This window comes from Canis aureus, chromosome 10, assembly GCF_053574225.1.
Source record: "Canis aureus isolate CA01 chromosome 10, VMU_Caureus_v.1.0, whole genome shotgun sequence".
NCBI lineage: Eukaryota > Metazoa > Chordata > Mammalia > Carnivora > Canidae > Canis > Canis aureus.
Genome location: NC_135620.1, coordinates 18,797,960 through 18,810,931, shown reverse-complemented (window position 1 = coordinate 18,810,931; position 12,972 = coordinate 18,797,960). Strand labels below are relative to the sequence as shown.

At 41.3% G+C, this 12,972-nt stretch overlaps 1 protein-coding gene across 1 annotated transcript in view; it reads left to right on the top strand.

Moving 5' to 3' along the window:
* The window catches only part of FBN2 (fibrillin 2), a 242,819-nt gene that overhangs the window by 175,903 nt on the left and 53,944 nt on the right, over window positions 1–12,972 (top strand). Inside the window, exons 26-34 of the mRNA XM_077911529.1 lie at window positions 2,489–2,617; window positions 3,394–3,519; window positions 5,554–5,679; window positions 6,131–6,253; window positions 6,415–6,540; window positions 6,842–6,967; window positions 8,361–8,483; window positions 10,736–10,858; window positions 12,203–12,328. Of these exons, the coding sequence (XP_077767655.1) occupies window positions 2,489–2,617; window positions 3,394–3,519; window positions 5,554–5,679; window positions 6,131–6,253; window positions 6,415–6,540; window positions 6,842–6,967; window positions 8,361–8,483; window positions 10,736–10,858; window positions 12,203–12,328 (1,128 nt within the window). The remainder of the gene's footprint in view (window positions 1–2,488; window positions 2,618–3,393; window positions 3,520–5,553; window positions 5,680–6,130; window positions 6,254–6,414; window positions 6,541–6,841; window positions 6,968–8,360; window positions 8,484–10,735; window positions 10,859–12,202; window positions 12,329–12,972) is intronic.

The following is a 12,972-nucleotide window of genomic DNA, read 5'->3' as shown; positions in this document are numbered from 1 at the left end:
GAAGGAAGCAGAAGCAGGCGGAGGGGGCAGCTGGGTGACCATAAGCCCCAGTATGGTCCTCAGCCCACCCCACTGGGAGCTCTGGATCTAGGATGTCCCATCACAACTATGTAGGGCTAGGGCAAAGCAGGTAGGTATTTATGGACTGGCATGGCCCATCTTTGGATGAATCTACCCAGAGAACAGGTGTGACTGTGAGGAAGGGTCCTCTTAGCTGAGGCATTTCTTGAAGATACTTTATATCTCAGGGCTTTGTGCCCCCAAAGCCCCCAGCAGCAGCGTGGGAGAGATGAATTAGTCCTTCCTTCCTCAAGGGGAACTGGGCAACACATGGTGGTACTCATTGCATGTCAGATTCTTCCAGTGTCTTCATGGACTGTCCCATCTGATCTGTCACGTTCACCAACCACCATGTGTTACTTCCCACAGAGCACATTCCAGTGACTCACATAATCTTAAACCTGGATAAAGACAGGGTTATTCCAGTTCTGACTCCACTTCCTCTTTCTGGTGTGAAATTAGCCAAGTTACTTAATAACTCTGAAACTCACTGCCTTTAACTGCATACAACAGATATTTGTTGGTCACACTGCGGTGTTACAGTATATAACGTGAGAGGACAGTGGGATGCTGTTGGCTGCCGTTCTTCACAGCATTTAAAGCCCACCTTCTTTGGGCATCCTCCATAACCACACCCATCCTACCTGTCCCTGTGCTAACGGTCAGCCTCTGCCATCCAGCCACTCTACAACGTACTATTTTCTGAAATGCATTTTTTTCTTCACCTAGACACTTGTCCTTCTATTCATTCCACTTCTTTAAAGTTAGAATTTATTTTTTAAAAAATATTTATTTTTTATATTTTAGAGTGAAGGAGCCTGAGGGAGGACAGAGGGAGAGGGAGAGAAAAACTCCAGCAGATGCCTCACTGAGCTTGGAGCCCAATGTGGGGCTTGATCTTAAGACCCTGAGATCATGACCTGAGCTGAAACCCAGAGTTGGTTGCTCAATTGACCTTGCCACCCAGGGGTTCCTAAAGCTAGAATTTCTATACAAGCTTCCAGGACCAGATCAAACCTATCTCCTCCAAAATACCAATTTTTGCAGAAAACAGCTTCTGTGAATATAGCACTCTGTTCTCAATGCTTGACAAATACTGATTCACTAAATCCTAGTAGGTGGGTCATACTATACATCCCATTTTGCATATGTGGAAATTGAGGCACCCAGAAATAAAATGATTTTCCCAAGCCTCTTCACCCTGTAGATGATAGAACTGGGATTAGTACATTGGTATCTGCTTCCAGAGTCCACACTCCACATTGTGCAGCTCCCCCTGCATCATATCAGCCAAAAAGTGTCCCTGCTCTGCCAATGGGTTTATTCTAGTTCTTTATATGGCTCTTCCATTTCCTAGATACTGATAGATAACAAGTAATAGAATCAGTATGCGTATTGTTAGCTGCCTAATTGAATCTGTGAATGTTGTTAAGAATATTGTTTAAAAGGATATTTTCAGTATTGCCTGTAATTAAAGAAATAAATAAAGACCAAATGCTGGAAGAAAGCATTTGACATTCTGAGACTGAGACCCCTGAGAGAGCACGTACAACGTTGCCCTCTGATAAATCTTGTGATAAAAGAACTTCAGAATTAAAATCCATCACAATAAAGAGATGCCAACAAAAGCTTTTTTTTCTACTGTGACAAAATTTTTTTAAATACATCATGTTTTCTTAATTACATTTTATAGACAGGACTTCTCCATTAAAAAAGATCTCAGTTACAGGCATGGGATGTTTCTCAGAAAATCTTGTTTTTGAGGGTATCAGTGCTGCTCTTGCAGATTCTTATTTTCTATAGCCTATAAAGAGCAACAAACATATCATTTTTATTTTTATTTTGCGAAGTAAATCAGTAGCCTCTCCACATCTGAATGTCACAGAACCACATCCAGTGGAGCATATTTCATGGCCCTGCCATGTACACTCTCTGGCTGGAGGTTGGTGGGCCATGTCGGCCTCTGAGGCTGTCTGGGTGCTCCGTGGTTGCTAGCCACTCCTGCTCGGAGGCATATCACACCATGAGCATGGGGGCATGAGCCAGTGGGCAGAACCACCGTGCTCTCTCTTCACACACAGGATTTCATTCCAAGTGTCTACTGCTTGCTCATCTGCCACCTGCCTTGTCTGGCTCATACTGCAGTTGTTCGGTTCATCCCTCCGTTACCACTTCTAAGCCACAAAGAGGAATCCACAATTCCAGAATTCTTAAAGGCAGAAGCACCACCTGCCCGTTGGCTGTGACAGTTTTGGCAGTTGGGGAAAGGAATGTACCTCAGGCCCCATTCTGCCTCTAGCTGTTCTCCTGCAAACATAGCTTCATACCGCTGGCACCTTCCCTGGGAAGGCCGGACCTGTCTCACTGCTCCGTAATACCAGCTCATCTCATTCTGTTTTTTTCATTTCTCTTAAACCCTGTGAATTAGACATTGATGAGTGCAGGATTTCTCCTGATCTCTGTGGAAGTGGAATCTGTGTTAACACGCCAGGCAGCTTTGAGTGTGAGTGCTTTGAAGGCTACGAAAGTGGGTTCATGATGATGAAGAACTGCATGGGTAAGTGTGCCTCAGCTCTTCCTGTCCAGTCTTGAAACCAGATAGCTTGACCTTAGCTTGTCTCAGAGCTGTTAACAGCATGCTTGGCAAGGCACTGTGGTGAGCGAGAGAAAGATTTAATTGTCAGACAGGAAATCTGCTTTTAGATAACTCCTGGGGAGCCCCAGCTTCTTGGTGCCTTAGTGGCAGTGAGATATTGACACTAGGTTCTGTTTGTTCATGGAATCTAAAACCAACACAGGCTGACTACCCGCAGGGGATTCGTTTAACATGTTTGACCTTGTGTGGTGACCCCAAATGTATTCGGTCGTGCAAATCCCATGCTATTTTCTTTACTTGTGTGTTGCCACACACTCTCTTGGTACTGCCTACCTTTTGCTCCATATTTAGTGACTCCTTAGACGTACCACATGGGACCTCAAAGGTGACTGGTCTGTGATTTTTCTTTTACTTTGATTAGTGATATGGATAGCAATATATGGCATCTGGAATTTAGGGTTATGTGAAACAAACCTATTATTTATTTTTATCTCTTGTGAGCCTGCTTGTTTTGTACCAGTAAATTCCTTGGCAACTAACTCACTGTCTTTAAGAAAAGAACTTACCATTTATTTATTGGTAGTAGAAGAAATGAGAATATTATCCCATCTCCTCTTAAACCTGTGTCTTACTTTTGAGTCCCACTTACCTCAGGTAATAATTTTTTCCCCCATGCTGCATATGTGAAGATTTTTTCCTCAAAGTTCTTTAATGGATCTCACGTTTTTACCTTTCAGACATTGACGAATGTGAACGTAACCCTCTCCTTTGTAGGGGTGGTACCTGTGTGAACACTGAGGGCAGCTTTCAGTGTGACTGTCCATTGGGACATGAGCTGTCACCATCACGTGAGGACTGTGTGGGTGAGTTTGTCTCCTCAGTGCATAAACCCACCCGGTTCACCTGGTAAAGATCAGGAGTCAGTTCTAACAAACTTGTTGTTTTAGGCACATTAAATCTAGCTGGTTAAAAATTGGAAATTCAGAGCCCCTGTATTTAGATTTGGGCTGCATCATTAGAGAATGCCTCGGTGACACACTCAGAGGAACCAGCACTGTCCTGGTTAGCCACTGTTTCATGACAAGCACATCTGAAAGGATTGTGTGGAGGATTCTGTGTCAGGCCATGTAGTTCCCTCCTCCACAGAGGATGGGATAGGAAAGCTGCTGCTGTTGGAAGGGCTGCTCCCTGATGGCTCACTTGTGCATTCACCTGTGCATCTACCTGACACCACTTCTCAGATCTCTTCCACCCCTATGTCTGTCATCATGGGGTCTGCTCCTGTGCACGTGAACATGTGAGCTCCCCCTTCACTCTCCTGTCACAAAAAGGTCCTCATCTCTTCACCGGCCGAGCTAAGGGACAGGGGTGACAGGAATGACGTGAGAATATCAACGGCTGGTCTTGGAGCATTCCAGCCTGCTGTTTTTGATAAGTGTATGGAGGCCTCCGGGCCTACCGTGCTCTAGTATACTGGCCTTAAAACTCCGATATATCCAGGAAACATTTTCTTCACAGAAAATCTTTCTTGCAAGTGTCAGCAGATAGAATGGTTTAAAACAGAGCAGATGGCACACCCCTATTTCAAAACATAATTTGAGCATACCTATCCACTACACATATATTTATTTGTAAACCCTATTTATATTACTTTGCTAATATATTAGGTGAATCTTAAATCATACCCTAAATAGGCATTTTTAAAAGGTGAACTGAAAAAGTTTTAAATATTTTTATTTCATGGTACTAAAACTTTTTCATAGAGATGATTACAGAATATATGTTCAACTCTGTGATGCAGTGCATCAGAGACCTGTTTCTAACCTCAGTTTATTTTGTTTTCATGGATCCTAGAGCTAAAAAAAGTACCCCTTGAAGGTATATAAGATACATATTTTTGCACATGTAATAAAATATGCATTTAATGATAATAGATCTAAATCCACATGTCACATAGTCTTCTTGGTAATTTTGAGAATTTGGGATGAAGAAGACCTTTTACCTGGTTATGTTATTGTTTTTACTTTATATTGTGTCTCACAAGTAGCTTGTATAAAGAAAGCTTCCACTCTACCATTCTCTTGCTGTTCTCTTATAATTGCATTAATAGCACTATTTGATTCCACAGACCTTTGCAGAAGTTTTCTATAAGGAACCTGCCTATCTTACAGGGGTTATTTGATTTTAAAGTAGGTGATGGCAGGTCTACCTATTGAGGCACTCTGAACACAATAAAATGAAAACATACAAGTGAGGGCCCTGGTCTCAGGCCCTGTGGCTTATGGAACTAGTCATCTTCCCTCAGGATACTGCACATTATTCAGGCAGCTCGTGACTGTCTAATAAAGACCAGGTGAGCATGCCAGTGTAAATCCATGTATTAAATATTAGTAAGTTTTATTTCTGGCATGTGCTATATACATGGTCTAAAGTTCACTACTCACATGTGGCTACTTAAATTTAATTAAAATTTGGTAACATTAAAAATTAAATTCCTGGGGCGCCTGGCTGGCTCAGTCAGTAGACATGTGACCCTTAATCTTGAGGTTGTGAGTTTGAGCACTACATTGGGCGAAGAGATTACTTTAAAAAATTAAAATTTAAAAAGAAGTTCAAGTCCTTAATCATTCTTTTTGTGCTTCAAATGCTCAATAGCAGCTATGTATTGGATAGCAGAGAGGCCCATCAGTGTAGAGGTCTACTGAACAATACCATTTTAGGTAGAAATAATAGAAATATAGATTCCAGTATTTTCTTTGAACACCCCAGGAGATCATCTTACTTCCCTGTGAAGTACACAAACCCCTTTGGAGACCAGTGCTCATGCGCAACATTTCTTGATAACATTAAGTGATGTGGTTACTGCAAAAACATTTATGCTGTACATCTCTTTATAGATATAAATGAATGCTCTCTGAGTGACAATCTCTGTAGAAATGGAAAATGTGTGAACATGATTGGAACCTATCAATGCTCCTGTAACCCCGGATACCAGGCCACACCAGACCGGCAGGGATGTACAGGTGAGCATTGGCCAAATGGGTCTGGAACTTGTATTTCTCAACTCGGTCTAGGATAACTCCTGGAATCAAATGTATTATAATGAAGCCAATGGAAGTCCTTTGTCCTAAACATGAATCTAAGAATGGGAACAGATCTGTAAGATGCCATGGTTTTGTGGTTTGCAAAGGAATCTGCTTCTATCACGGAAAATACCCTAACTCCACAGCTACTACATTTCTGAGTTCTTCACTCCTAGGCCCGGGGGCTAAATGTACAATAGAATGCTATCAAAATGGAAGTAGAAAGAACTAAGAAATACCAATGAGATAAAGATAAACCAAACAGTAGTAGGGAGAGAAATCCAAAGCCATGTAAGCATTATTTGAAGAGAAAAAAAAGTTTCTTGTTTTGCTTGTTTTGTTGAAGGAAATAGACCTGACAAGTAATGTAGTTGCCATGTTGTTTTCACAGATATTGATGAGTGTATGATCATGAATGGAGGTTGTGACACCCGGTGCACCAATTCCGAAGGCAGCTATGAATGCAGCTGTAGCGAGGGGTATGCGCTGATGCCAGATGGGAGGTCATGCGCAGGTACAGAAAGGACATTGTGTAGACTTCGTATAGCTAACTGATGATATCTCAAAAATCTCGCCCCAGATATTTTGAGTCGATCTGGATGGGGAAAAAATAAAATATCTGGGCTTACTAAAAGCCATTCTTGTTTTGATTTAATGGTAATTTTCTGTCATCAGATATTGATGAATGTGAAAATAATCCTGATATCTGTGATGGTGGCCAATGTACCAACATTCCTGGGGAGTATCGCTGTCTGTGTTACGATGGCTTCATGGCTTCAATGGACATGAAAACCTGCATTGGTGGGTACCATAAAAGTGGGATGAATCCTATGCTACATCTGTGCACACACATTTAAACATGAGGGAAAGAGGCTTTTTCAGTTACTTTAAAAATTCAAACTGATGTATTACACGATGAGAAAGCTGAAATGGAAGAATTCATTTGAAGAAAATTTTAGAAAATAATACTATGACTTGCAAATAGATTATACTTTAACTTTTATCTGTGTATCTCAGTACTAGACTATTCAGTTCAAAAGAGACCTTTCAGATTCCTAGTATGAACAAGTATTAACCAAACTATTGAAAATAAACTTTCTAGATGTCAATGAGTGTGACTTAAATTCAAACATCTGTATGTTTGGGGAATGTGAGAACACCAAGGGATCCTTCATTTGCCACTGTCAGCTGGGTTATTCCGTGAAGAAGGGGACCACGGGATGCACAGGTAGGTTCCAAACTTAGGACTCTCTGTGCTTTTTGGCTTCTCCTATTTCAGAGTCCAACCTTCAAGATCATTTGTTCCTTTGCCGTGACCCACACCAGGTCATGGCTGTGTGATGAGCAACCACCCCAGAGCACTCATGATGCTTTTGCCCTCTTTCTGCCACAGGGAGCTGGCTACAGTGTGTCCAGTAGGGGCAGGGAATACAGTATGGTCCTCTGTAGCTGCTGTGTGGCTGCTGCTGCTTGCAGAGTTCACTGTCTTAGGAAACCCTCTGCCCACATAGGAGATGTGAGAAGGGAGCACCACAGACCACCAGCAATCCCATTTGTTGCCACTTTGTCTCTTATTTCCTTTCTCTGTTAAATAAGTTTTGAGCTTTTGCACAAAATGAATGAAGTCCCAAGGTGAATGCTTTGGTCTAGGCTTTCCTCAGTGTTCACTTTAAGGTCCTCCTATAGCATTTTGCTCAAGACAAGTGGTAGGTGGCTTGAAGCACATTCTGGCCCTTAACCTGACACCTCTGGGAACAGGCCAAGTGAGGAAGAAGGGGTCCTCTGCACGTTCACCACTAGGAAGGTTGATGCAAAGCTGGTCGCTCTGTATGTGTGTGTGCATATGTGTGAGCACATAGAATTTCAGCATCTAACAGATAATCATTGAGATAGATAGAAAAGATTATTCTTTCTATTCTAGAAAGCTCTGAAGAACCAAAGCTATATCATTTATGCGCACATATGTGTGTATACACATATATGTGTGTGTGTATATATATATGTCTATGTATATATATGAGTGTATGTGTGTATACATATATACATACTAGTAAAAGCTTCTGCTCATTTTTCAGATAAAATTTCCAGTATTTTTGCATATTCCCAAATAAATAAAAGATGAATACACACTAAAATAATAGTTTTCTGTGCTAAAAATGACAAGAATACACTCTTACTTATTTTAAAATCCAGGTTTGTTTGAAGTTTTGTGAAACATATGTAATAAAAATTAATAGGAAAGAGTAGAAGAGTCTCTCTTTGGAAATAGGATTTCTCTTGACATCTTTCATCATGCCTTCTGCATGGAGTTTTGTCTGGGCCCAGGCAGGGGAGGTAGGGAGAGACAGACACAAATATCTACCTGGGGGAAGTAGCTCTCTCCTACCAGCAAGTGATGGGCAGTTTCCTGTAGTATTGAAAGGCTTCTTTGACTTGGATTGGGAACTTCCAAATCTTGTCGATGCCTACTAAAGTTCAAAATAAAAATGTCAGTGTTTTTTCCGTACCATTTTAGATACTCCCATATTTATTTTTAAATTTTACGTGTGTGGAATTATACATGGAAGTAGAACTAATTAGCTTTGCGTTTAATTTTCATCATGTTATCTGTGCCTTCTCAGATGTGGATGAGTGTGAAATTGGTGCCCACAACTGTGACATGCATGCCTCCTGTCTCAACGTCCCAGGAAGCTTCAAGTGTAGCTGCAGAGAAGGTTGGGTTGGAAATGGCATCAAATGCATTGGTGAGTTTGCAAATGTGAACATCCTTTGTTAAGACACAGAATTCCTAGAGGCTCTTCTTTGAACTGTTTTTAACCCATGTACTTGAATAGAAATACGCTCTTGCCTTGCATTTACTCTCTTGAAAATCAAAGACGGTCTTTCGTTGCAAGGTAATTCCTGCCTAAGAGTTTCCTTTAACCTTGGTATAAATTATCGCATCGCAGCAGTATGCCTTGGCATCTGCTTTTTAATGTGTTGTTATTCAGTAAAAATTATTTGATGTGTAGCCAGAAATCCAAACAGATGTATGATGAAAAATGACTAATGTATTTTTCCAGTCTTTTCATACAGCAGTCAGTGAGACTTAAAACCCAGTTAGAGACGTGAAGGAAATGGAAAGGTTTTATCAGATAACCTGAGTCTGTACCTGGTCAATACCAGCTTCTCAATAGAAAATAGAATTCTTTTTTCCAGAGAAAGCAAAAGGTTTTGCTGGATACCAGGAGATCTGATTGGGACAGAGGAGGCTGCAAGGGCAGCTGGCATTCTCCAGGCCTCAAGAGTTGCTGAGCTGGGGTCTCCTGAGTCTTTTCTGGCTGTGAGGCAGGGGACTGGCTGTCCTCCTCACTGTCACACGTAGTGCTGCTTCCTATGCTCAGTGTTGTACATGCTTTACCAACAAAGCATTGTTTCAACTGCTTAAAATTATCCAGGTCTACTTAAAATAGAAAATAAAACAAGCTAAACTGACCTCCCCATGATTACTCATTAAAACCTTATAGGCCGGCAGGAAGCATTGAAGGGGATAGACTTAAGATCTGTTAACAGTAGCATCATTAATTCAAATATACTCTCTTAGCTGTTCAGTTGTTTTATGCTTGCCAAGTGTGTAGGAGCTGACTGAATTTAAATGACCATACTTTCCAGATAACTTTGCTAAGTAACGTTCTCCAATGGCATCGTTCAGTTCTCTAGCTGCCCACTTCTCATCCAGTGGTCGGTCACTCTTATCATTAATCTTACAAGTTTTTTTTCAGCCATAACCCCATTCCTGTTTTCTAGCCCTATAGGCTACTGGTTTTTTCTTTTCTAGCCTTCCTTTTTTGGGCTTGTCCATCCATCACCCTGGCCAGCTATTCTAAAATACAAAAGATGTGACTCTGTCCAGGTACTTCTACTCTAAAACATAAGCCAAATTCATTCTATTTTTTCCATCTCCATCCCCCTGCTTTAATCTCAGCCATCTTCCCTCCCTCTTTCTCTTTCTCTCTGTCTGTCTTAGATCTGTCCCTCTCTGATGGATGCTGAAAGAACCTCCTCATATGTCTGCCCGTTTCCTTGCTGGTTCTGTAATCCATACTTCCCACAGCAGACAGATCTTTTAAACCATGGATCTGAGCTCTTCACAATTGTCATTTTAATCACTGAATTTAGGATAAAATGTAGCTTCCTTCCTGTGGTTTATAAGCATTTTCCCAATACCTTCTATCACCCCCAGCTCCTATATTGTTCTGTCACTCTGGCTCAGTCCAGGTCTTTTATCACATCAAGCTGTCTTCTTCCTCATCAGCATCTCTAAATGTGCTGTTCCCTCTGGAAATAATACCATTCCCTGCTTCTATGCCTCAGGCAAACTCTGACTCATTGTTCCGGTGTGAAGTTCGCTGGCAACTGCTTCCCCTGTGAGATCTTCCTTTTTCCTATGGCCCAAATTAGACACCCTTTTCATTCCCTTTCTGCACCTTGTAACTTTCCTTCAGGGGACACACAGCCTATTTGATGGAGTTGATAGTTCTGTGGTTAGCACATGTCATTTCTACTAGACTAGACTCCCTGAGATTGAGAATCAGATCATGGTTTCCTTATCTGCTAAAGGAACTTGAAAACTGCTAATTCTCCTCCTCTGAAGCTCAGTCACCAAATTTAGAAATTGACCCCTTTTTAGCGATAAAGGAACCAGTGATCACACATCTGTGCCTAGTAAAATTGGGAAGGAAACCTAGCACTGGTTTACCTTTTAACCATTAAAATTCTAGCTTATTAGGTCCCTCACAAATAGTTTTATTAATCATTTTAGCCCCTGTTTATAGAATGAATATTTTGGATTATGGGTCTGAGATCTTAGAGAATTAGAACTCTGACCTTACAAGTAAACTACAGTAAATCCCATTTGTGCATTTTACATTTCAGGTAAGAAAAATGAAAAAAAAAAATCTGTGTTTAAATGTTCCATTTTCACTTCTGAACTTGCGTGCTCTCTTCTCACATGCAGATCTAGATGAATGTTCGAACGGAACCCACCAGTGTAGCATCAACGCTCAGTGTGTAAATACCCCAGGCTCCTACCGATGTGCCTGCTCTGAAGGGTTCACTGGAGATGGCTTTACCTGCTCAGGTGGGTGAGAGTCCTGAGGTTGTTCTCTGGCATGATTTTCATGGAACACTCCAGCTTGCCCTATTTGAAGAAAACTGTAAAGAGGGTGAGGATTCCCAGTCTGATTTTTATCACTGAATGAATGACGTGAGGGAAAACTGTTCACTTTCTTAAGATACATGTCCCCCCTAGTCCCTGCTAGTTCTTGCACTCATCAGAATGTCAGGTTGTCATATAGTACTGAAAGGATGAAATGGAGTAACATGAGTCAGGGGTTCAGGAAAACACATCATAAGAGCTCAGTGAATGTTAGCTGATGCCTAGCTGCTCTTCATTTTGCATTCTTTGGGAATAAGACATCTCCTTGTTAAGCTCTTATGAATGACTGTATCATCTTGCCCGACATAAAGTATCGTACTGTTAAGTATGTGGAGATCAGTGTCTCTTGAATTTCAGCACACCCTTTAAAACCCAAACTAAAAGAGACTCTAATTTTTTCCCATTTCTAATTATTGACATAAAAAAACAGACTCCTCATTGTCAGATGCTTCCTTAAAGAAAACATCTTATTTAAACTTCATTATTTTTGAACCTTGGCTTAATGCATCTTTCTAAGCATTTCTCTCCCAACAGGGTATGAAGGAGAGGGCATGGCTTTGGTGTGGGCACAGCTGCACTGGGATGCTGGCCCAGCCACAGATGGGCTCGCCGTAACACCCACAGTTCGGGGGCTGCTCTGAGCCTCAGGGTTTTCCTCCTCTGACCCATACAGGCTTAGTGAACTAAACAAAAACATGCAGGACAAGCAGCCAGGAGTCTACCTGGCAGATATTAGGCCCTCAGTAAACATTGCTTTCTACTCTACCCCCTTTTTCCATTTGACAGAATTAAATAAGTTGTCCAGTCTGTGAATCATGTCTATTTACATAATTAAGAGAGAAATATTTTAATGCTATCAGAGTGACATGAAACAAACTCTCCGAGTCTAGCCCTAATTTGCTTAAACATACTTGAACTAGTGAAAAAACAAGTTTAGTTTACTTAAAAACACTATCATCTTAGAATAGACACAATTTTAAGATTAATTTCAGTGTTCTTGATCATCTGTCAATGACGTTGGTATAATACTGATGCATCGAGTTGGCATGAAAGAGAACTAAGATCCAAAAGATCCTGCCTTCTTCCTGATAATCGGGCGATAATTGAATGTGAGGGTTTACGCTTGTTTAGGGAGATACGATTAAGTGTTGTCTTATGTTCATGAGCACCAGCTCACACCAGTAACATTGACTTAGTTCTAGAGCACGGAAAAACTGTGTCACAGCATGGGGAACTTAATAGAGATATGATCTGCTTCTCCCACAGATGTCGATGAGTGCGCAGAAAACATCAACCTCTGTGAAAACGGGCAGTGCCTCAACGTCCCGGGTGCATATCGTTGCGAGTGTGAGATGGGCTTCACTCCAGCCTCTGACAGCAGGTCCTGCCAAGGTGGGTCCCTGCGACTCCAGCTCATTTCCAAGCTGGATAAGCTACAGCACATGAAACCACAAAAAGGGCTGGAACAGGCTCCACCTGGAAGCAGAATACACAGCACATGCTGCACATATAAAAGTCATTCGTTTAAGCATGGATTATTTTGCCGAATGAATAATGATGAAGGTGGCTTTCATCTCTTATGAAGTTTTCCTGGCCAAGAGCCAACAGTTGGAACTTTGGCTCATTCCTTTTTTTTCTTCTTTTTAACCATTTCTTTTTTTCTTTTTTTTTATTACTAAATGAATGACATGTGGAAAAACTATTCAGCTTTTTAAAAACAGGAGATAGTATCTGCCCCAATTGCTGCTGTGTAAGGTGTTTATCACAACCTCAGTAGCTCGTGTTGAGCATCTACCTGCATGTTTGTCTGCTGTCTGCCTGGGACTGGAAGTCCTACCCAGAGACGCATCAAGGCCTGCACCTTTTGCCTAAGAGCAATGTGTCCTTCCCCTAAGTGGTGACATCATTCCCCTTTCCTAGAAATGGGACTTGTGACTAGTGTGATAGCTCTCCAAGAAAAAGAATTTGGATTTTCTCTTAAATTAGAGACTCAGTTCATTTTTTGATAATTTGGGCCATTACTGTGTCCTTTTGCA